At 43.5% G+C, this 25,142-nt stretch overlaps 1 protein-coding gene across 1 annotated transcript in view; it reads left to right on the top strand.

The window, feature by feature from the left end:
• The window catches only part of LOC141548663 (maestro heat-like repeat family member 5), a 120,718-nt gene that overhangs the window by 62,000 nt on the left and 33,576 nt on the right, over nucleotides 1-25,142 (top strand). Inside the window, exons 11-18 of the mRNA XM_074277686.1 lie at nucleotides 660-782; nucleotides 7,272-7,351; nucleotides 8,174-8,309; nucleotides 11,829-11,924; nucleotides 14,408-14,512; nucleotides 15,565-15,694; nucleotides 15,842-15,963; nucleotides 20,125-20,274. Coding sequence (XP_074133787.1) covers nucleotides 660-782; nucleotides 7,272-7,351; nucleotides 8,174-8,309; nucleotides 11,829-11,924; nucleotides 14,408-14,512; nucleotides 15,565-15,694; nucleotides 15,842-15,963; nucleotides 20,125-20,274 — 942 coding nt within the window. The remainder of the gene's footprint in view (nucleotides 1-659; nucleotides 783-7,271; nucleotides 7,352-8,173; nucleotides 8,310-11,828; nucleotides 11,925-14,407; nucleotides 14,513-15,564; nucleotides 15,695-15,841; nucleotides 15,964-20,124; nucleotides 20,275-25,142) is intronic.

The following is a 25,142-nucleotide window of genomic DNA, read 5'->3' on the forward strand; positions in this document are numbered from 1 at the left end:
TAGATGTCCTAGAACACTTAGGACTATGAGAACAAAATAAAAATGTCAAGAGTAGCTACAAACCTGTTGAGTGCTTGGAAAATGGGAGGGAATCCAAGAAACCTAGATCTCCTGATGCCAGGACAGCTGGACAAAGGGCAGACCCAGGATTGGGGTCTCCAACTCCTACTCCCTAATATGGGAAAGTATCCACACAAAGTCTACTGAGTCCTCAGGGGGAAACCCCTTGATTTCAATGGGTGGGGAATTAAGGGGAAGGAAGAAGAGCTAGATTTCTAGACTATCTCGACAGGCTGAGAACACAGTTGAGAAGGCTGATGTCATAATATCTCAGATCACGGGATATGATCCCCATTTGAAGCCTATCTGTAACATAACAAGATGATCTCAAAGGTCTTTCCTAGCCCGTCCTTCTGCTAGGCACACTAGAGACCCAAACCATCAAATAGCACCTGATCCAAGGGAAAAACTGGGGAGAACCAGCCTGTCTCTAAACAGGAACTCTAAGTCCCTTGTGCCTTAGATTCTGTCTTCCCTCATCACATAGAAACCCAATCTAAGGCTGGGGGATGTGAGCTCCATTCTGAAATCTCACTCCTAGATTTCCTTCCTCTTTTCCCATTTCCACTCTTCTGCTCCTGGCTTCCTGGCAACTCTAGGATGGTCCCATAAAGAACAGTTTTTTGACAGCCACGAAGATGCTCATTACTGCCATCAAAAGCCACAAAGAAGTCAGTAACTTTGAATTCTTCCAGAAGCCCGGGCTTGTTCTATGTCTAATGGTAAGAGCATAGTTTGGTGGAGGAGTGGATTAAACCTTTGAATATTGGTAGAAAGAGGGTGGAGACTCACTGTTCTTCCGTTTCCCTGAGGCCATATTTAAGGGAGGACTGGATTTCGGAGCCTTTGAGACACAGCAAGAGTCACACAACTTGGCTTCAGATCTCAGCTCTAGAATGTACTGTCTGTGTGACCTTGAGCACATCACTTAAATCTGATGAGCCTTGGTTCCTCTGTGAAATGAGAATTTTGGACCAGATGGTTTCTCAGGTGCTTTCTAGCTCTATGATTTATAGAAAACATGAAGCTAAAACTACAAGATGGTACCTTGAGTGGCCAACTGCATTCAGCCAGCTGTCCAACTCTAAAAGAATTGCAGAAAGCCTGAAAAGGTAGGCTGGGGAGCATTAAATGCCAAGTTGAAGGGTTCTTGTTATCCTAAGGGAAAGCCAGTGTGATGTTGCTTGAGCAAGGAAGTGACATGGTGAGACCTGAGCTTTCAGAAGATTATTTTGGCAGCCTATGGAGGATGGATTGGAGAAAGGAGACATTGAAAGGAAGGAGACCAATTAGGAAGCTGGTGCAGTAATCCGGATAAAGGGTGCTAAGGTCTGATGAGGTAGGTAGGTGGTGACTATGGGAAAGGAGCTAAGAGCACCAATATGAGAAATATTGTTGAGGTAGAATTCACAAGACGACTTCTGATAGGGTATAGTGGCTGGGGGGAGGGGGGAAGGTGAGGGAGAATGGAGAATTGAGGATGTCTTTGAGATCGTCAACTTGAGTGACTGGATGGATGGTGGTGAACTTGAAGGGAAAATTCTAAAAAGGGGTGAGTCTGGAGTGAGAAACATAATGAGCTCCCATTGGACACCTTGAGTTTGAGATTTCCACAAGACACCCAGTTGGAGATGTCCAATGGATTGCTGGAAGTCACAGGAATAGAATTCAGGAGAAAGACTGAAGGTCTAGATCTGAGAATCATCTGTATATAGATGATAACTGAATCTATAGGGTTGATTCAATTACCTAAAGATGTTTAGAGAAAGAACATGAGGGGACCCAGGTCAGAAATTTGAGGGATGTGGAGGAAGATCCAACAAGAGAGACAAAGAGTGATAGGAGGAGAATCAGGAGGCAGCAATTTCATGAACTCCACAGGAGGAGGGGGATCCAGTTGCGGCAATGGCCTACAGCATACGGGGCTGTCAGAAGTCTGAAGAGAACTGAGAAAAGGGCATTAAATTTAACAGTTAAGTGATCATTAGGAATTCGGGAGAGAAGCTTCAATTGAGTGGTAGGGATGGAAGTAGTGATGTGTTGGAACCAGCTCAAACCATCTGCTAAGAATCAACTGTTAAATTTCTAATTTGAGCATTTATGCCTTTTAAATCAGCAGATGTGGCATATTAAGGTTTGGTTTATTTTTGTGTTGCTTTTCTAGGCTTAAGAAAGTGATTGAGAAAATAACAATAATGCAGACTAAACTTAATACTGCATTGTGTTTATTTTTTTAGTCAGTTTTTAATTTATTTTTTTCTATTACATATAAGAGCAATTAACTTTGCTTTTTTAAAATTCTAAGTTCCAATTTCATTTCTTTCCTCTCCCTACTCTCCCCTTCTTGATTATTTGATATTTTCTTTTCCCCAGTTACATGTAAAATAATTTTTGACATTTGTTTTTAAAACATTGAGTTCCAGAAGGCACATGTGAAATTATACAAAACATTTTCATAAAAGTCATGTTGTTAAAGAAAACAGATTTCCTCTCCCCTCTCAAAAAAAAAAAAAAAAAACTCAAGAAAAATAAAGTTTTAAAAAATGTGCTTCAATCAATATTCTAACAAATCAGTTCTTTCTCTGAGTAAAGATAGAATTTTTCATCATAAGTCCTTCAGATTTGTCTTGGCCCATTATATTGCTGAGAATAGCAAAGTCATTCACCACTGATCATCTTCCAATATTACTAGTACTTTGAACACAGTACATGAGCTCATGCAAATCTTTCCAGGTTTTTCTGAGAGCATCATTTCTCACAGCACAATATCACTATCATAATCACATACACAGTTTGTTTAGCCATTCCCTAAATGATGGGCATCCCCTCAATTTCCAATTCTTTGCCAACACAAAAAGAGCTGCTACAAATATTTTTGTACATATAGTTTCTTTTCCTTTTTTTAATCTCTTTTGGGATACATGCCTAGCAGTGGTACTGCTAGGTCAAAGAATATGAATAATTCCATAGCCCTTTGGGCATAGTTACACATTGTTCTACAGAATGATTGGATCAATTCACAATTCCACCAACGATGCATTTAGTGTTTCAATTTCCCTACATTCCATCCAACCTTTGTCATTTTCCTTTTCTGGCCTGTCAGTCAATTTAATAGGAATGAGGTAGTACCTTAGAATTGTTCCAATTTGCATCTCTCCAATCAATAGTGAGTTACAGTACTTTTTTTTACATGTCTATTCATTTAAAGTATCTTTTGATCATTAATCACTTGAGGAACAGCTACCATTTTTAATAAATTCGATTCTGTTCCCTATATGTTTGAGAAATGAGGCTTTTATCAGAGAAACTTACTTGAAAATTCTTTTCACAATTACTGTAAACTGTATGTTCTCACACTTATTCTATTCTATCGACTCTGCCCCTCCTCAAAAGTATGTTGCTTCTGACTATTCCCTGCCCCAATATGACCTCCCTCTCATCTACTCCCTTTCTCGCTTCCACTGTAAAAGCTTTTTCTTGCCTCTTTTATGTATGATAATTTACCCCAGTCTACCTCTCCTTTTCCTTTTCTCCCAATAGATTCCTTTCTCACGCCTTAATTTTATTTTTAGGATATTTCTTCATATTCAACTCACACACGTGCCCTCTATATATACTCCATCTAAGTACCTTAATAATGAGAAAGTTCTTATGAGTAACAAGTACCATTTTCTTAGGTAGGTATATAAACAGATTAACTTCAATAAGTCCCTTATGATTTCCTTTTCCTGATTACCTTTTTATACTTCTATTGAGTCTTGTATTTGAAAGTCAAGTTTTCTATTCAGCTCTGGTCTTATTATCATGAATGCTTGAAAGTCTTCTATTTCATTGAATTTCCATTTTTCCTCTGAAGGAATATACTCAGTTTTGCTGGATAAAGAATTCTTGGTTGTAATCCTAGCACCTTTGCTCTTTAGAATATTATATTCCATGTCCTCCAGTCCTTTAATATAGAAGCTGCTAAATCTTGTGTGGCTTGAATTGTTTCTTTGTGGATACTTGCAATATTTTCTCCTTGATTTTACAGTTCGGAAATTTGGCTATAATATTCCTAGAAGTGTTCATTTGGGGATTGCTTTTAGGAGGTGATTAGTGGATTCTTTCAGTTTCAATGTTACCCTCTGGTTCTAGAATATCAGGATGGTTTTTCTTGATAATTTCTTGAAAAATGATGTCTAGACTCTTTTTTTAAATCATAACTTTCATATAGCCTAATAACGTTAAAATTATCTCTCGTGGATCTATTTTCTAAGTCAGTTGTTTTTCAATGAGATATTTCACACTGTTTTCTATTTTTTCCATTCTTTTGGTTTTGTTTTATTGTTTCTTGATTTCTCATATACTCAGTTCTTACTTTTTAGGAATTATTTTCCTCAATGAGGACATCCTTTTGTTTTCTTCAGTGTACTTCTTTTTCTATCTGGCCAATTTTGTTTTATAAGACATTCTTCTCCTCATTGGTTTTTTTGTACTTCTTTTTAGATCACTCTTATTTCTCTTCCAAATTTTTCCTCTACTTCTCTTATTTGATTTTCAAAATCCCATTTGAGCTATTTCATGACCTGAGACCAATTCTTATTTTTCTTGCAGGTTTTGGCTGTAGAAGCTTTGACTTTGTTCTATTCTTCTGAATGTGTATTTTGATCTTCTTTATCATCCTAATAACTTTCTATGGTCACATTTTGTTGTTGTTGTTGTTGTTTGATCATTTTCCCAATCTATTATTTGATTTTTAACTCTGTGTTAAAGTAGGGCTCTGCTTCCAGGGGGGAGGGTTTATTGTCCCAAGTTTCAGAATTTTTCTAGGGACCTGTAAGCTTTCAGTTCTTCCAAGGTAGTATGGTCTAAGGAGAGGTGTTTTTACTACTACTGTCTTGGCCTGTGCTCTGGTCTGTCAGCAACGACAAGCACTCTTCTCTGCTCAAAAACTGTGAGAAGGGTCCCCTGCTCCATTCTGGCTGCAAGCTGTGGTATGCAAGTGCTCTTCCTCCCTATGGGACTGTGAGCCAGGACTGGGTCCTGAATCCAACTATGAGCAAAGTAATAGACTCTCGCCTCAGTGGTGGCAAAGAGCTTTTTCTATATTCTTCTTCTGAACAATCGATCCACCCCCTTACTGTCTGTGGGCTGACTCCTGTAGAGGCAGCTACTGCTGATTCAGGAGCTCCCAAAGCCTTGTTCTGGTTTGCTTGGGCTGAGCTGGTATGGCCTGCACTGACTATACTCCATTCTCACTGCAGTGCCACATTCTTGTTATCTTCAACTGGAAAATTGTTTCACCCCATCTTTGTGGGTTCTGACACTCTAGAATTTATTTAGAGTCATTATTTTAAAATATTTGAAGGAGTTTGGGGGAGAGGTCAGGCAAGTTCCTGCATTTATTCTACCATCTTCGCTCTAACTCCCTTAATCTCCCCCTCCTTGAGAAAGCAAGAAATTTGCTACAGATTATACATGTGCAATCATGCAAAACATATTTTCATATTAGGCATATTGGGGAAAAAGCCAACCAAAGAACCACGAATAATAAAGTCTTAAAAAATATGCTTCAATCTGCATTCATATGCTATCAGTTCTTTCTCTGGAGGTGAATATCATTTTTCATCATAAGTCTTTGGAATAGTTAATGATTGTTGTATTTTTGAGGACAGGTAAGTTAGTTACAATTTACCATTATACAATATTATAGTTATAGTTACAGTGTAACAAAATGATTGTTTCATTTTGTATCAGTTCATGTAAGCTTTTCCAGGATTTTCTGAAATCATTCCACTTCTCATTTCTCACAGCTTGTTCAGCCATTCCTTAATTGACAGACATTCTCTCAATTTCTAATTCTTTGCCACCCCAGAAAGTTGCTGTAAATGTTTTTGTACAAATAGATCCTACCGCCCTTTTTGTCTCTTTGGGTCAAAGGGTGTGCAGTGACTATATATCGATCACCTATATCAAAATGCTTGTTTTTTCAATGGTGGTGGGTGGGGAGAAAAGAGGGGGGAGAATCTGGAATTCAAAGTTTTAAAAACATATTACAAATTGTTTTTACCTGTAACTGGAGGAAAATGAAATACTAAATTTTAAAAGGGGTATGTAATGTGGTAGCCCTTTGGCCATAGTTCCAAATTGCTCTCCAGAATGGTTGGATCAGTTCACATCTTCACTAACAATTCATTATAGTCCCAATTTTCCCACATTTCCTCCGACATTTGTCATTTTAGCCAATGTGAAAAGTGTAAGATGATACTTTAGAGTTGTTTTAATAGGCATTTTGGAGAGTTAGTTCTTAAGAACATCCTTGAATGGAAGTCAGATTACAAGACACTAAAAATTGAGTGGGAGGTGAGAAAGGACAGATAAGGGGAGTAGATAGCTTTTACTCAAAGTTTGGTTGTTGGGAGTTGGGAGAGCGTGAGGGAATGGTAGGTTCAAGTGAGGGTTTATTAAGGTATATTTGGAGATTACAGGGAAGGAGCTGATTTGGAGGGAGGTTTGTAAGATAGAGGTGGAGGAGAAGGTCAGTGGGGCCATTGGAGATAGGAGGAAAGAGATCAAGGGCACAAGTAGAGGGGTTGGTCTTGGAGAAGAGAAGGCTACCTCTTTCAGCAGACATTGTGGCAAAGGCGGAGAGAACAAAGAAATGATACCAGGAGTTTCTGACATGTAGAATAAAAGAAGAGGAAGCTTATGGTCAGTGGCTTCCTTTGGGGCAGGAAGACCCTCTTGATACATTTTGAGGGAAGACTATTGTTTCATTCCAAGCTTTCAGTAGTTTTATTCTCTAGATCATCTCCCATGGCACTTGTTGCCTCATCTGGATTTTTAAGATTGATATTTGGAGCCCAAGCATAGAACCCTAGAACCCTATTAAATCGTATCTTGTTTGATTTGACCCATCGTTTGAGGTTTTTTGGACTAAAGTTAGGGATCTTGGCTCTTCATCTCAGTTCCAAGTCACATTTACACTCCCTTTGTGCCTCGACTCAAGTCACTGATGAAAACTGTGAACATTTTGCCAAAGATGCGTCTTCAGGCTACTCTGTAAAGACTATCTTTTAATGGGACCTTGACTTACCAATGAGTGGCCCTCAGGTTCACTCATTCGATCTTTTCCAATTCTACTTCACTGTACTATCATTTAGGCAACATGACCACTCTGACCTCGGCCCCTTCCCACTCCCTCTTTGGGCCACCTTTCTTATCTTTTACAGAATCTGATTGATAAGGAACCTCGGGACATTCTGTGCACCTCAGTCCGACAGGAGGCTATGCTGGCTATTGCAAGCCTCAGGTATCTCTATTCCCACTCTATTTTTTGCTTTCTAGTCTTTTCAGCCCTGGGACTGAGACTAGGGATGCTTGTCATCCCATGGGCTACTGTTTTCTTATCTGACAATCTATGGCCAAAGGAGGTTGGGTCATAAGGAGTTCAGGGGAGATAAGTTAGAGGCTTGGGTCTGGGGACAGGAAGACCTACATTTGAGTGCAGCTTCAGTCACAGAACAGCGTGACCTTGGGCAAGTCACAAGTTACCTCTTCCTGCCTCAGCTCCAACTGTAAAATGGAAATTGGAGTTGTTTTTTCAATGGTGGTGGGTAGGGAGAAAAGAGGGGGGAGAATCTGGAATTCAAAGTTTTAAAAACATATTACAAATTACACCCTCCTCCCCAAGCTGTTGTAAGAATCAAATGGGATAATATTTATAAAGCCCTTTGCAAACTCCAAGCTATTATCATCATCATCATTGTTGTTGTTATTGCTATTATTATTTTCCAGTATTATCCACCTTTTTTGTGGCACATAGGTGATTTCTCCCCGTTTCCTTCATGAGTTGAAATCAAAAATGAAAGGGGCTCGATCGTTCCCTCCAAAGCTAAATTTTGAGAGATGCCTAGCTGGAGGACACATTGAAGTAGGGCGCCCTCTCATGGAGAGGCTGACTCAGTGCCCACAGAGGCCAGTAAAACTGGGAATTGAAACCATAGAGTTCTTCTTTCCCCTTTTATTCTCTGAGGGAAGTCTATTCTGGCCCCTAGCGCCCACATCCCTTACCCTGGATTTCTTTTCCCCCTGTCAGCTCTTTCTTTTCCCACCATTGTATCTCCTCTCTTAGTAAACTAAAGCCCCCTCTAGGGCTCAAAGAGAAGTCGAAAATTTTATACATCTGCTTCCGGAGTGTCTTCACCCTGCCAGTGATGGAGAAACTGAAGAAGCATACCTGCCTGATCATGAACCCTCCTGATATTCAGGTAACAGGGACATCACCAACCCCCAACAGACCACACATCACAGACTCATGTGGTTTCCGTTCCTAGTCCTGCCAGAAACTCTCAAGTCACTTTCTCGGTCTCTCTAGTCAAGAAAATATTGAGGCCTGAAGAGACAAGGCCGCTTCAGGGTGATCTCTGAGCCACTGATAGGATTCAGAATGAGACCCCAGACTGTCCCATGCCTTAACTATTATACTATGGGGCCTTGACCAGGGTCCCTCGGTTTTTACTGCCATGGCCTGGAGGGAGGGCATCACTATCCGAGGGTGACAGGGGATGTGGTGGGTGTGCCAAGACAGACAACAAAAAGAGGGCCCAGAGAGGTGGCTCCACTTCTTGCCCAGTGACATGGCTTCCTTCAGGGTTCTCAAAGACATTGGGAGAAGGAGTTGTCCATAATTTCAGGTAGTTATTTCTTAACTAAAAGAAATTCATTTAAATATATGATTGAGTGAAGGAATGAATGAAAAACATTCGTTCAGCACTTAGTATGTGCCCGTATTTACTGGATATTGAGGATACCAAACCAAAAGTGAGGTAATCTCTTCCCTAATGGAGCTTACATTCTAACGTGGTGGGGAGGGAGGTAGCACTTACAAGGGAAGGGCTGGCTTTAGTGTGCAAAGTCAAAGGGCTGCTTAGGAGACTAACAGGGGAGTGAACACATCAACCGACTCCTCCCAGGAACAAGGCAAGGTCGATTTTATTTAAAGGGCAGAACAGGAAAGGGAAAGGGGAAGTAGATGGAGTATAAAGTGAAGTGTGTCCACGACCAGCTAGATAGAATGGTCCTGATATGACCTACAGGCCACCAAAGTCCCAGGACAAGAGTGTCAGAGTTTCCCTTAGCACAGTTCCTGTTCCACAGGGCATCTCTACAGGGCAGATGGCAAGAGGTTGAGCTGTAAAGCTACAATGCTATCATTTGTTGAAGGGTATCTAGTTCTCAAGTCAATATTAACAGACCCAGAACTCTACCTGGCTTGGAAGGAGGGGAGGGTGCGTTTGTGTGTGTATATGTGGGGGGCATCTGTGTTTCTTTTACACATGTGTGTCTGTGCCTCTATGTGCATCTGTGTCTGTGTGTGTCTCTGTGTCTGTGTGTATATGTGTGCTGCTGGGTCTCTCTGTGTCTGTGTGTATATGTGTGCTGCTGGGTCTCTCTGTGTCTGTGTGTATGGGCGTGATTATAAAGGGAATAGAACTCAATTTGGGGCAAGGACTTTAAACCCTAATCAAGTATGAAGGGACCAGTATCATATGGTGCATGAACACACACAAATCCATACCCATTGCCTTCATCTAATAAGGAGATGGTTGAAGCTTAAGGCTCAGTGAGAAAGCCAAGTGGCTTCTCCGAGACCCCACAATTAGGAAGGATTGGAGGCCAGAGGTCTTCCCAACTCCAGATTCATTCTTCCCAGTTCTACACTCCACATCCCATTATGTGCCACGTCCAGGGAGAGAAACAGCCAGGCCTGTATTCCCTATGTTGGAGCTTCTTTATAACCAGGTGAAGGGAATTTGTTTTCATTTCTCGGCAGGGAAGCTGGTGATATTCTGAGGAATAATGGTCTAGGTAACATTTTCTACTGCACTGGTCCTCAAACTTTTTAACTAGGGGGCCAGTTCACTGTCCCTCAGACGGTTGGAGGGCCGGACTTTAGCAAAAACAAAACCTCACACTCTGTCTCGCCCCTCAGCCCATTTGCCATAACCCGGAGGGCCGCATAAACGTCCTCAACGGGTGGCATTTGGCTTGTGAGCTGTAGTTTGAGAACCCCTGTTCTACTGCTTTCCTCAAAGCTGAGGGAGGTAGTGCAAGTATGGTGCCCATTTTACATATGAGGTAGCTGAGACTCAGGAGGATCATCTTGCCCATGTCATCCAATAATCAAATTAAAGAGTCTGAAGGGAGGCCAGGGTGACTGGATCTGGCTGGTCTTAAAATCCCTTCCCCTCTCTGGGACTCAGTTTCCTCCTTTGCCAAATGACAGGGCTAGACCCAATGGCATCCGAGACCCCTTCCAGTTCTAGATATAGATGTGAGCAGTGACTAGATATCCTGGGACCAGGATAGGGCATGATTTTAGGTGGACCCGAAGGAAGCCAGGAGGTGCAGTGAGGAACGGTGGCAGTCCAGGTATGGGCACATCCACAGAAAATGCCCAGAGATGAAAGGTGAATGGTCTTGTTTTGAGGAATGCCAAGTTCCAGTGTTATCTGGATGTCAAAATACAGGGAGGAGTGAGGTTTAAGAAGACTAGAAAGTCAGGAGGTCAGGTTCTAAAGGACCTCAAGAGCCAAACAGGGGGCAGCTCAATGGCACACTCCTGCAGACAAGAGGGGCTGAAATCTGGCCTCAGACACTTACTAGCTGTATGACCCTGGCCACGTCACTTAAACTTAATTGCCTGAAAAATATATGACAACAACAAAAGCCAAGGAGAATTTATACTGGAAGTAAAGGGAATCCTGGAGAATGTTGAATATGGCGGTGCTCTAGGAAGATTGGTTTGGCAGCTGAGTGAAGGACGGACTGGAGTAGGGAGAGACTTAGGGCAGGCAGCTTTCCCAGCATCCACTGCAGTAGTCCTGGGGCAAAGAGATGAGGATCAGAGGGGCGGCTGTGTCAGAGGAGAGAAGATGGCACACTGGAAAGAAGTTCTGAAAGCCAGATCTATGGAAAATGATAAGGGAGGGAGGAATCAGAGATGCCCCCTACATGGTAAGCCTGGGTAACTTGGAGCCTAGAGCTGCTCCCAACAATAATAGGGAGGATTGAGAGAAAGGAGGGTTTGGCGGCAAAAGATAATGAGCTCTGTTTTGAACATAGTGAACCCAAGATGTCTGTGAGCTAGATAGAGGGTCAGGAGAGAGGTTAGGAAGGAGAAACAGAGATAAGCATCCACTGCATAGACAAGAAGTGAATCCCTGGCAGAGAACAAGGTCACCCAGGAAAGGCACACAGAGGGAGAAGGACACACATGTACTGTTGAATTTTTATGTATACACAGATGAAGGCAGGAAAAAGCCTGGATTGCGCATCCACTATGTCATTAGACGCCATGCGGAGTGCTGGGGATATAGAACCTTTAACAAGTCAAACAGTCCCTTCCATCAAAGAGTATTAATACACATGGAGGAAGCCTGGCCAGTGAGTGGGCTTCTAGGTCTCGGAAAAGACTAAATAAGGCAACGGACCAGCGTGTCTTTGCCAGGAAGTATTGATTTGACATTTAGATATGTATGTGTGAGTACTAGACCAGAAGCTTCCTGAGAGGCCTTAGACCTCTGGGTATTTCCCCCCTAGGATTGGGCATTCTGCCCAATCCCAACATACACGAACGAATGAATCAATGAATGGATGTGTGCTTTGGCTTGATTGGGCAGGGAGAAGTGGATGACCTTTGGGGTTTCTCCTACCCCTCTGAGGGCCATTCTGGGAGCCCCCAGACCCACATCACCACTGAGGGTTGCTTTTTCTCTCCCTCCCAGGTTCTCTTCAGCCAAACAATGCAAGCTCTGGATCAGGTACTTCAGGGGTTCCTGTCTGAAAACCCAGACCCAGGAGAAGTACTCTACATTTTAGAGGTATGAGCTCCGCCGCCCCGAGATCGGGGGACAGAGGGCAAGGGCTCTCCCTGAGAGAACTGGGCAGGATGGCCGTGTCTCAGAGTAACAGGCAGGATCACTCATCGCATGGAAGCTACAGATTCTTTTAACCTCAGAGAACGTTAGCCAAATCCTCCACCTGCAACAAGTGGAGAGGGGGAAATCCCGAATGGTGAATGCTAATGGCTTCAAGTCCTAGGCCTTCTACTTCCTAGCTATGTGATTCCTCAGTGATCTGGGGGAGTTGGAGCAGATGGCCTCTTCCAGCTCTAAATCTAGAGCCTATGTGTGACCTTAGACAAGTCACATAGACTCTATGTGCATCAGTTTCCTCCTATGTTAAATGAGGGGATTGGACCAGATGGCTTCCCAGGCCCCTTTCAACTCTGGAGCTCAGTTTCTCTGGGCAACTCTGATGTTCTCTAATCTCTAATGCCCAGTGAAAATGGAAGTTACCACCAGAGCCCCTTGAAATGGAGCTGGAATAGGCTGCTTGTCGCCTAGGATTTCTGAGACCTTAGGCAAGCCCCTCATCTCTCCTCATCTAGGCCTTCCCACACTGCAGTTATGGGGTGCCACTTTGGAAGTCTGATTAGTACCCTTTCTGTCCCCTCTCTAGCTCTTAATCTAGAAACTTAGAATCTTGCTCTAATTCAGTTTCTGGGCCCGTTGGGTTCCACTTCCTAGACCACCCTGGGGAAGATTCTATGACTTTATGGGGAAAAATTCCTAGTGAAGAAGCCATTATTTTGATAGAAATAATTGAATTGACTCTTCTAGACCCTAGCTCTTTCCCCATACGTATCTGTGGCCCAGGCCTGCTATCATCTGTCATCACTCATCTATTATAGGAGCTTTAATTGAGGCAACATGCTATAGTGGCCTTAGAATCAGGAAGATCTGGGTTCAAATCCTGTTCTACTTTCTAGCTATATGGCCCTGAGCAAGTCATTTTACACCACTGGGCCTCTACGAAATGAGGAGGTGGACCAGCTTCCTTCCCTCTGAGGGCCCTTCCAATTCTTGATCTAGGATCCTAGGAACCTGTAAATTGGCCCTCAGGGGTTCATAGAGAACCAACCAGGGCCAATGATTGGCTCATTGTGCCAAGGAGCAAGGAGCATTCATATTACTATTGTAACACTGTATCTCTTGTGTTTTATATGCTCTAGGCTGCCTAGAAACAATTGTTTACTATAACATTTCATCTATATCCAAGGCAGTTTGAACTTGGGGTTGGGGAAGGGAAGGGGGGCAGAGAGAGAGAAGAGAGAGAGAGAGACAGACAGAGACAGAGAGACAGAAAGAGAGAGACAGACAAGAGACGCACAGAGACAGAGAGAGACACAGAGAGAAAGAGAGACAGACAGAGACAGAGACAGAAAGAGAGAGAAAGAGAGAGAGACAGAAAGAGACGCACAGAGACAGAGAGAGACACAGAGACAGAGAAAGAGAGAGACAGACAGACAGAGACACAGAGACAGAAAGAGAGAGAGAGAGAGAGAGAGAGAGAGAGAGAGAGAGAGAGAGAGAGAGAGAGAGAGAGAGAGAGATCCATCCATAGTCCGCCATGACTTCCTTAAATGAATGCAGTGGGTTGGGATATCCTTTCCAGAGACGAGAGGCACCAAGAAAAGGGGACAAGATGAGAAAACAGTAAAGCATGGATCTTGGAATCAGGAAACCCTCCACCCAAGGCATGCTTTTAGCTCCTAAAGGACCTCCCCCCATTTCTTGGAGCTCTTCCTCCTTTCTCACCCAAAAAAGGCAGCTCCTAACTCCTATCCCTTCAGGCAGCTGGGGAAAATATTCATAGCAACAACAACAATAACAACAAAACCTGTGTTAATCTTAGGACCCCCTTAATCCATTTCCCAGAGAAAGGATTTTTCCCCTCTTTTGTCTTTATCTATCACCTACTTTTAAACCAAGGGGCTTTTTCTGGGAGTCTGGAAAGAGTTTTGGCAAGAAATTTGGAATATGCTTTCACAATAGAATCATAAATCTTGAGCTTGAAGAAATTCCAGATCGTTGGGCCAACCCCTCATCTCAGGGACAAAGAAACTGAGGCCTTGAGATTTGCCTGAGATCATAGGGGTAGAATTATAGCCAGCTGGCTGGAGCTGATTGTTGAAATTTTCAGTGTAAGCATTAAAAAGTCAGAAATTGGCTTGATCTAGTGTTTTGTTGATTGTTTAGAATTAAGAAAGTGATGGAGAAAATGTTAATAATGAGGAGGAAATGATAAAGTATGTACACACAGCGCCAAGCATTTGTGAAATATTTATCAGCATACTTCTGCTATATTCAATCCAGGACCTTTGCTTCCAGATCCAATTCCCATTCCCTTACGGAGGATCTGGGAATGGTGTTTATCTGGTTCCTAGTGAAGGCAAGGCTTCCTGCTCTAGCTGAGTCTCTTTTTTACCACTCGCCATTCATGGTTCTCTCCTCACCTTTAGAAAGTGATCACCTGGATGGATTCTGAACGCTCCCATGAACGCCTGCGGGCAATCAGAAGCATTACAATGTTTCTCAAGTTCATCATGGAGCAATTCAACTTAAAAGTGAGTTGGGCCCCTGCCTTGCTCCTCATAGCTCAGCCCCTGAGTCCCCCTTGATGCCCAAGTTGTCTTTCCCTCTCAGAGCAGAGGACAATCAGTCTCCATTCCCCTACACTTTCTAATGGGGTCTCTGTTAAGCTCCTGAACAAATGTTCTTTGGATCGGCTTGCTTCCCTGTGCCTGGCCTTTTTCCAGCCAGTCGAATACCAGTCATAGGCCACATTGGAAAGGGTGATCCTTAGAGAGCATGGAATCCAACCTGCATGTGATTCAGAACCCCCTCTGTAACATCCTCAACACATGATCATCAGGCCTCCTCTTAAAGATCTTCAAACATGGAGAGACCAATTTACTGTCCCCAAATAGCCTGTTTCACTTTGTAAATTCATTCCATTGGATCCCCCCAACAGCCCTGAGAGGTCAACAGGGTAGGCAGCCAATGATAGACAATTCTCCAAAGGCACAGAGCTCATCTCTCCACTCACCTCTTAGCCCTCCCTCTTATCCACCATGTAATGACACAGTATGGCAGAAACACTAGCCTGTGTCCATACTACTTGTATAACCTTGATTAAGACATATCCCAGGATGTTAAATCCAGTGATAGAAGGGACTTCAGAGGCCATCTTTGGCAGTCCTTTAATTTTACAAAGGAAGAAACTAGGAGGAAGTCTAGGAGAGAAAGGGAAATGAAACAGGTACACGAATACCCATAATTACAAGACACTGGGGAAAACGGGCTCCGTGTTTAGAAAGTAGGCATCCTTTGGGTGGGATGGAATCAGACACATGTTAGCACAAGCCACAAGTCGAGATTTTCTAACGACAACATTTGCCTCACAAATATCCCTGTTAGTTACTAATTAATCATTAATAAAGGCCCATTCATGGCCCTCTGGTGCATCCCTGTTTCTGGAAGACTTCCTGGGGACCAGTATCCTGCTAGGGTGAATGAGATGCCCAGGCAGAATGGGTGGAGGCCCACAAGAGTGTGGTGGGCCCAGGCCTGCGTGAGCAGGAGCCAACTAACTCTTTCCTCTTCCTGGTGATTTAAGGTGAAGTTAACCAGAATAGGACACCTGGTGGGCATGTTGGGAATGCTCTGTGGTGATCCTGATGAAAATATCAGACAGCAAGCTATAGAAGGCATGTTCCATCTCTATAACATCCTGCTTCACCAGAAGGGTAGGCCAGCATTCACAGACTCCGGGCCCCTCCTCAGAACCTTGGTGGCTGGTCCCAGAGCAGGGAGGGACATTCTGGGAGAATTGGGTCTTTGCCAGGAGATGGAGGGATGATACCCCCGCTCCTGGGCATGACTGTGTCTGGCAGGACTTCGCTCTAAGGCTGAAGCTAACATGAAGAAGAGGAAGATCTACCACTTCGGCCATTCAAAAAGGGGCTGTGCTCCACACTCCGTCAACTTTTTAAGCAGCAGTGCCCAGATTGTAAAGGTAACAGCTTTTAGCCAGGCGGGTGGGAGAGTGATACTGGAGCCTGCAGGGAGGATTCCTTAGGCCCCAACCTATCTCCTGTTTTAGGGTCAGAGGTCATCTACTCCAAACGTCCCCTCAGAGAACAAAGTGACTTGTCCAAGATCACATAAGTAATTGGCATCAGACTCATGATTTGAGCCCATATCTGATGTTCAGTGCCTTAAGTTCTAAAATCCCTTTGAGCTCTAAAATGTTGTTTTCTCATTGAATCTGAGTTCCCTGAAAAGCAGCAGAGAAATAAGTTGCCCTTTCTAGGATGACTTGGGGAGAGGCAGAGATGGGTCATGGGAATGAAGTGATGTTGGGGCTATTCGAATCTTTGTTGTGTGGCCTGGCTTCTTGACTAAAATTCAGCTCCAGAGACTATCAGGGCCATCCCCCTGCCTCTTGAACTTCCTTAAAGGAACATAAAGAGTGGCAAGAATGTTACTAAGGAACCTGAGTGTTAGTTTCACCCTTGCTTGTGTCTTCAGTCTATGATCATCTCTTCCACATCATAGGGATTAGGACTGTGGCACCCCTGCAGTCTGGAAAATCTGCATAAAAGGTTTTTGGCTTTCCCTTCATACCAAAGAAGAAATCTGAATTTTTTCTTTTTCTTCTATGAGGTGTTTATAGTATCTTATTGTATTCTATCCACTAAATCGGGCGTTCTCAAAGTATTATCCAAGGACCTTCAATATCCCCCAAGATCCTTTCAGGGAATCCACAAAGTCCAAACATATTTTCATAATAATACCAAGATGCTTTAATAGCTAATAGAATACATTTCAATCTGTAAAATCAGGGGGATGCTAGAGGGCCACCCTCTCCACTCCAGTTGTTAGATTTCCAATGATAACATTTACATCATCTCAGAAACAGGCAAACATTGCAAATTATAGGTGACTAGATTTCTTATTATCTTGATTTCTAGACTTTAGAAAGTGTCATAAAATGTATTTATGGGGGGAAGCCAGTTAAATATTTACCAACAGACCTTGAACAGAATCCATAGAAATAGAAGCTCTTTGGGGAGAGGATTCTCAATCATTTTTTGGAGTAAAAAAATTTGACCAAAAAGGATGAAAGCCACTTGGTACACCAGTCAGGACGGCATGAAAGAAAGGGAAATCAACAATTATTTATTTGTCTGTTTCATTTTTTTATTTTATTTTTTATATTATATATATATATATATATATATATATTACATATAGTTTATATTATACATTTTATTTTCTATATTTACTTATTTTTCCAAATGCATGTAAAGATACTTTTCAGTAGTCATTTTTGTAAGACCTTGTGTTCCAAATTTTTCTTGCTCTCTCCCTTACCTCCCCCCTCCCCAAGACAGCAAACAGGTTAAATAGGTGCTATCCTTTTATCCTTTTAAGCATATTTCCATATATGTCATATTGTGCAAGAAAAATCAGACCAAAAGGAGAAAAAAACAAGAGAAAGAAAAAAAAGTGATAATCCTCTGCTTCGATCCACATTCGGTATCCCTAGTTCTCTTTCTGGATGCAGATAGCTCTTTCCATCCCAGCTCTATTGGAATTGCCTCGAATCACTGCACTGTTGAAAGACCTGATTCTGTCACAGCTGATCGACACATAGTCTCGCTGTTACTGTGTACAGCGCTGGGTCTGCTCAGCACTCAGCATAAGTTCATGTCAATTACTGAGTTAAAAAGAATAACAACTTCCCTTTTTCTAGAACTTCAAGGTAGAGGAAGGACTGCCTTCCTTATTAGTGCAGGGAGATTAGTGTGAGTTACATGTGAAAAAAAAAAAATGGATGAAGGAAATGAGGCCTTAGCAAAGTTAGGTGACTTGCTCTAGGCCACACAGCCCAAAGATGGGGCTTCAGATTCTGGATCCCTCTGCTAAGCTCCCCTGTTCTTTGCCTAGCAGGCAAGAGGGGCATAGCTCCAGCTCAGCCACATCATAATTTGATGACTGTGGCCTTGTCATTTCCCTCCTGTAGCCCCCTGTTGCTTCATCTATAAAATGAGATCCCTTTGAACCCTGACTGTCTCTGTTCTAAGCTCTCTGTAGCTTTGATGTTTTTCTGTTCTATGTTCTAAAGTCTCTTCTCCCACATCATTCTATGTTCTAAGGTTCTTTGCAACTTTGGACATCTGATGCTCAAAGATCCTTGCCAGCTCTGACTTTCTTCGGACCAAGGTCCTCTGATTTGGACAGTTTCTCTAAAGCATCCTGGCCTATTGAGAATAGCTCTGGATCCAAACATCGGGAGCTGAGCTTCAATTCCATCCTCCTGAGGGCTGGAGCTAGGGACTACAGGCCTTAAGCCTCTATGTAATAGACATGTTATATTATTTCTCTAACGGCAGCTAGGTGGCGCTGCAGTGGATAGAGCACCAGGTCTGGAGTTGGGAAGACCTGAGTTCAAATGTGACCTCAGATACTTACTAGCTGTGTGATCCTGGGCAACTCACTTCACCTCCATTTGCCTCATCGATTAAATGGGGGCACACCAGAGAAGGAAATGACAAACTCCTCCAGTCTTTGCCAAGAAACCCCTATTGGCAAAGTTCACGGATTCACATAGTGTTGGACACAAACTCAACAATAACTACCTAAAAGAGCTGTTGTAGGGAAATTTCATTTTTCAATCTTAAAGCAGGATAGAAATGGAATTAATTCCCCTTTTTTTATTGAGCATCTCATATTTGCATCCTTAGAACTTAGTACACAGTAGATGCCTACTGTGTACTCAACTCTATATCTGATTTTGCTGTGAGGAGTAGGGATCCTAGAGTTGAAGCTAAGAGAGAACTCAGAGATCATTTAATCTAAGTCTCACATTCCGCAGAAAGGGGAAACTGAGTCCTGAGAAAGTAAAGTGACATAACTAGGGTCACACATAGGATCCTAGAGCTGGAAGAGCCTTCAGAGGTCAGTTAGTCCAACCCCCTTATTTTACAGAGAGAGAAATTGAGGCTCAAAAAGGGGAAGGGCCATAGGTAATAAAAGTGTTAGAAGTAGGATCTGAAGCCACAGAACCACAGGGGCTCCTGCCCTTTCCGTTGTACCCCACTGCCTCCTCCATAATAAAAGGCACACAATAAAGACAGAGCCCTTGCCCTCAGGAAACTCCCAAAAGAAGTGGGGAAAGGGACACAGACATGGAAGCAGAGGATTCAAAGTAGTGCTGAGGTCAGTGAAACAGGCCCAGGCATCGCTGACTCAGCCCCACCCAATGGCCATCTTCAAGATATGAATCCCAGGTTCACTCCAGAACCATTTGGAGAGACTCTGTGGTGCCAGAAAGAAAGTGTTGGCCATAAGTGGCAAAGGCCCCAGATCTTATCTAATTCTTGTTGTGGGACGGCAGCCAAATGCATCTTCTGCTCTGGGCTTCATCTGTAAAATGAGTATCACAGTCTTGGTACTCTCCATACCCTGGACTGTTGGGAGGATGGTGTTTTGTAGTCCTTAAAGACCTTGAGAAACGGGTGTAATAATCAAGTCTGAATCACAGTGTAGAATAGAGAGAACTCATGGAAGTCAGTGTTGGCAAGCATATCCCCCATAGGCCCGTTCTTGAGGAAAGAGGAAGCAGCCAGGACCTGAGCTCCCAATCAGACTGTAAGAGTTCATTTAACTTCTCTGGACCTCAGCTTTCCCTTCTGTAAAATGGGGGGGGTTAGAGTATGAGATGACCCTGTTTCCTTCCAGTGTTCCATCTATATTCATATGAGCCATCCTTCCCTTTTCTCGCTGGAGTAGGGGGAACCATTGCGGTAGAAAGAACACTCTTCTTGCATCCTTGCATCAGAGCTTCTGTGTTTGAGTTCCTCCTTTGCCCTTGGGCATCCCTGTCTAGGTCTGTCTTTTTTTTCTCTGTTAAAGAATCTAGAAGGGCCTTCCCACCTGTAATGGTTTATGAGTCCAGTTTCCTTTTAGCTTCAAATTCCTTCCCAATCAATCAGATCCCCTAGTGGAGGGGATCTCAGCGACTTCTCCTAATCTCACTAGAGTGGTAGCCATAGCTGGGAGCCCGGTTTTCCCAAATGTTCCCTCTGCCACATCCATGCATGCCCCCCAGAGATAAGGATGCCCTGGCTCCAGCCATGCCCCTCCTGGCTGATGTTTCCATCTGCTGCAGGCCTTTGGGGATCACTTCGACCTTTCGGAACTGCGGGATTTCATGGTGACCCTGATAGAAGGCTTGCATTGTAGTATCTTCTTCAGAGCCCAGACGGCTGCCGAGATGCTGCATAAAAGCTGTGAAAGCTACTGGAACAAACTCGAGGAGGTGAGGAGGGAGCAAGTTCCCTTAGGGCACGGAGGAGAGGCAAGACCCTGTTAAGTTCAGGCCTTCACTGTTGGGAGCCAAGAAATACCCTGCAACAAATGTGTCAGCCCCAGTCCCGTGCCTGTCCAGGAATGGACTGGAAGCTGGGGGGTGGAGCAAGTATACAAAGAGACCCCAGCAGAGCTTCCCCTCCAAAGAGTTCTGAACGGGACAGGAACTCATTTGCCCTGACCTCTTCCCTGGGAACTAGTGCTAGCCTCCACTCTCTGGAATTCAAGAAGCCCATTTGGGCAAGGCCCTAAAATGACACATGGCCGGGTCACGCTTCCAGGCCCATGGCCGGGTCATGCTCTCTCCAGAGGTACAGAACAACAAACATTTATTCAGCCTCTCTGCTGGTGTACAGCCTTGTTTGCACTACATGCTGGGCATGTGGAGAGAACCATTCAACAAGCATTTTGGAAGCATCACGAATTATTGAATTAGGTGCTCGGAGACTCCATTTTAGACCCATTTGGGAAGGCCGCATCCCCAGTTAGATGGCTGGGGCGTGGAGAAGCCATGGACTTCTTCCTCCTAGAGTGCTCCAGCATTTCCTCAACCTCCCCCCCCCAGCAGCAGCTCTTGCTATAGCCTCAATAAGCTCACACAAAAATGGGGTGAGGAAGGTGGGGGAGTGGGCAGTGCTTCCGATCATGACACACGTTGCACCACACACACCGTGCGAGAGAGAGAGCCAGGCTGGACAATCACATCAGAAAGAAACTAGACTCACTTCAGCCATTCCCTTCCATTTGAACATTAGTGGGCTAGAAATTTTGACCCACAAGAGGCCAACAAGGCAAAACCAGTACCACAGGGTGCTGGGTAAGATTCTAGGGCAAGAGAAGATCAAATTGTCCCCTGATCCTTAGTTTCCTGCTGAACTAATTAAGCAGACAGCCAGATCCCAGATGGAAATCTCCCCTCAGCCCTTCCACCGCACCCCCCCCAGCCATTGTTCAGCTTAGTTTTCCCCATCTGGGCTCCCACAGGTCATGGCTTCTGACAACCAGATGCCTAAGACCCACAGAGGGGCTGAGGCTGGGGGTGGGGAGGGCAATCTCCCATCCAGTTGCAAAATCCAGCTGGGCAACCCAGTGGCCTCTCTTCCAGGTGTACCACAGATGATGCCATCAAGCAGTTGACCTCAGTGTGGCTCTTAATGGTCCTCCCATCACTTTGCACTTTTCCTTACTTCTCAACTCCTCCCCTCCCCCTCTTCCTTCTGTTCCCCAGAGTCTCCAAGTGGAGCGGAAATATGAGGACTGCAAAGGAAAATTCCACCTGTGTAAACAGAGGCAGCCGCAAAATCAGGCTCACATTGCTCCTTAGTTTAAGATTGATTGGATTTGATGTTCTGATTTTTTCAATTAGCAAGCTTTTGTTTTTTTCTCCCCCTCCCCCGTTGGGGGAAAAAAAGAAAAGAAACAGAAAGTCCTTGTACCAATTAAGCATGATCTACCTCAGGACTGCTTAAACTTTTTCCACTAGGAACATACATAAAGAATCCCCACATATATAGGTATATAAAATAGGCGTATAGATGCAACATTTATTGATAATAAATCATAAAGAAATTTGTTTTAAAACAATTCTCTGCTATACATATAATTTTGCCATTTATTAAAATGGAAAGCAAATTTGCATGCTAATGGGATGGATGTGCTAGTCGATTTTTACATAAAGAATTAAATCTTTGCAGAATGTCAAATTTTTTTGCAATCCCCACATTCAGTTTTGCAACCCCATATGAGGTGGTGAAACCCACTAAATCTTGGGAAAGAGCAATTGGGGCTGCTGGCGGGGAGCATTGCCTGAGCTAGGGATCAGGGAACTACCTATGTGTGGACCATCCTTGGAGCTGGAATATAAGGTCTCTGGTTTATAGATCGGCAAGACTGGGTGAGCCGGGGAGGCAGATCCGGAAGGCAGAAATATGGGTGCGCAGGGAGTTGCCCGTGTAATAAAGAAATGTAAGAAGGCAGAAGGCTTAAGGGGAGAAAGAATAAAAAGAGATGAAAGCAGCAGCAGGGAATAGAACTGACTCTGGTCTGCCACTCACCTAGGAACCATGAGACTTTAGATAAGGTTCTGGTCTCAGTTTCCTCCACTGAAAAAAGAGGGAGAAGGTTTGACCAGTTGATCACTAAGGACCCTTTCAGTTCCAGTGTTCTCTCTGTAATATGTCTATGACCTAAATTCACTTTTTCTTTTCTTGACCCCTTTCAATCCAGCTTCAGACTATCGTTGCATTGAGTCTGCTCTCTCCAGTTACCAATGATCCCTTAGGTGCTAAATCCAATAGCTTTCCTTCAGTCTTCACTCTTCATGATTTCTCTACAACCTTTGACACTATGAAACACCTTCTCGTTGATGCTCTCTTCTCTCTAGGTTTTCATGACATCTCTCTCTCTCTCTTTCTCTCTCTCTCTCTCTCTCTCTCTCTCTCTCTCTCTCTCTCTCTGTCTCTCTCTCTGTCTCTGTCTCTCTGTTTCTCTCTGTCTCTCTGTCTCTCTCTGTCTCTCTCTCTCTCTCTCTCTCTCTCTGTCTCTCTCTCTCTCTCTGTCTCTCTCTCTCTCTCTCTCTCTCTGTCTCTCTCTCTCTGTCTCTCTCTCTCTCTCTCTGTCTCTGTCTCTGTCTCTGTCTCTGTCTCTCTGTCTCTGTCTCTCTGTTTCTCTCTGTCTCTCTGTCTCTCTCTGTCTCTCTCTCTGTCTCTCTCTCTCTCTCTCTCTCTCTGTCTCTGTCTCTCTGTTTCTCTCTCTCTCTCTCTGTCTCTCTGTTTCTCTCTCTCTCTCTCTCTCTCTCTCTCTCTCTCTCTCTCTCTCTCTCTCTCTCTCTCTCTCTCTCTCTCCCTCTCTCCCTCTCTCTCCCTCTCTGTCTCTCTCTCTCTGTGTCTCTGTCTCCCTGAAAATGGGATTTTAACTAGGACTTGAAAAAAGGCAGGAAAGCCAGAAAGTTAAGGTGAGGTCAGAGATCATTTCAGGCACGAGATAGAATGAGAAACAGCCAGTGAAAGTTCCTGGAGTTGAGAAATGGAGGGTCTCTGTGAAGAACAGCAAGGAGACCAGTATTATTGGATCACTGTCTCTGTGTAGTGGTTGGGGGATGAGACATGGAGATATAAGTTATAAGAACACTGGAAAGGAAGGAAAGGGTTTGGTTATAAAGTGCTTTGAACACCAAACAGAGGCTCGTATATTTGTATCTAGAGGCAATAGGGTGCCACTGAAGTTTATTGAATAGGGAGAGAAGGGTGACATGGTCAGACTTGTGCTTTAGGAAGATCAATTTGATGGCTGAATGGAGAATGGACTGAAGTAGGAGAGTCTTGTGGTAGGCAGACCACCAGCAGATATTACAGTAATCCAGACTTGAAGTGATGGCAGGGTCAGAGATGTGTGGGAAACATGGGAAAGATGTTATAAAGGTAGACTCAAAAGGACTTGGTAACAGATGGAATGAGAGAGGAAAAACTTGAGGGTGACAGGTAAGCTGAAAGAAATGTGGGGTGTAAGAGATGTCTGATAGGCAGCTGTACGTTTTGAGAAGTTAGGTATGGAAAAGCAGACCTGAGAATCAGCAGCAGAGATCATTGAATTCATGGGAATTGATGAAGTTACAAAGTGAAATAATATAGTGGAAGAAGAGCAGAGAACCCAAGACAGAGTCTTGGGGCACAGCCACACTTAACGTGTACAATCTGGACAATGATCCAGCAAAGGAAAATGAGAAGGAATGGCTGGATATGTAGGAGGAGAACCAGGATAGATTAGTTTCATACAGACCTAGAAGGAAGAGAATGATCTACAGTGTCGAAGGAGTACAGAGAGGTCAAAAAGGGTGAAGGCTGAAAAAAGACTATTGGATTTGACAACGAATTTGACATGGGTAATATTGGAGAGAGCTAAGATCTTTCCCAGGTCTCACTTTGTCTGAGGCAACACCCATTCAGTAATTAAAGGCAAAAGATTTGCCTTCATAAAAATATCCTCAGGGAGTTTAACTATGAAACAAAAGAGAGAGATGGGATTATACCTGTCAGAGATGGATGAAGGGAGGGTTGGTTTTTTTTTTTGAGGATGAGAGAAACATAAACATGCTTGTAGGGAAGCAATCAGTGAGCAGAAAGAGACTGAAAATTAGTGAAATTGCAGGAACTAGAGGGGACAATCTGCTGGAGAGGATAGAATGGAATAGGTTCACTTGGGCACGTAGCAGGCTTGCCTTGGCAAAGACAAGGGTCACCTCTTCATTGGGAGACAGGGGTGAAGATAGAGAGTGACCAAAAGCCTCAGGGTGATGAGATGAGGACTAGAAGGAGGGAAAGAGGGAAATCTCAGTGAATGGACTCTAATTATTCAGTGATATAGGAGGCCAAGTTCCCATCTGAGAGAGTGGAGGGCACAGGAGCCATGGAAGATTTGACTTTGGAGTCAAAGTTCTTCCTTGATTCTTTACTTCAATAGCTGGGTGTAAACGTGAATTAAATTTGCAGTCATGATCAGTAAGTTGGATAGTTGGCTTCTAAAGCCAAGTATGGAGCTGTAGTTTTCTATCAGAAGTTATTTTCTTTCTTTTTTTTTATTATAGCTTTTTATTTACAAGATCTATGCATGGGTAATTTTACAGCACTGACAATTGCCAAACCTTTTGTTCCAACTTTTCCCCTCCTTCCTGCCCCGCCTCAGATGGCAGGTTGACCAATACATGTTCAATATGTTAAAGTATAAATTAAATACAATATATGTATACATATCCAAACAGTTATTTTGCTGTACAAAAACAATCGGGTATTGAAATAGTGTACAATTAGCCTGTGAAGGAAA

This window comes from Sminthopsis crassicaudata, chromosome X (genome assembly GCF_048593235.1).
Source record: "Sminthopsis crassicaudata isolate SCR6 chromosome X, ASM4859323v1, whole genome shotgun sequence".
Classification (NCBI taxonomy): domain Eukaryota; kingdom Metazoa; phylum Chordata; class Mammalia; order Dasyuromorphia; family Dasyuridae; genus Sminthopsis; species Sminthopsis crassicaudata.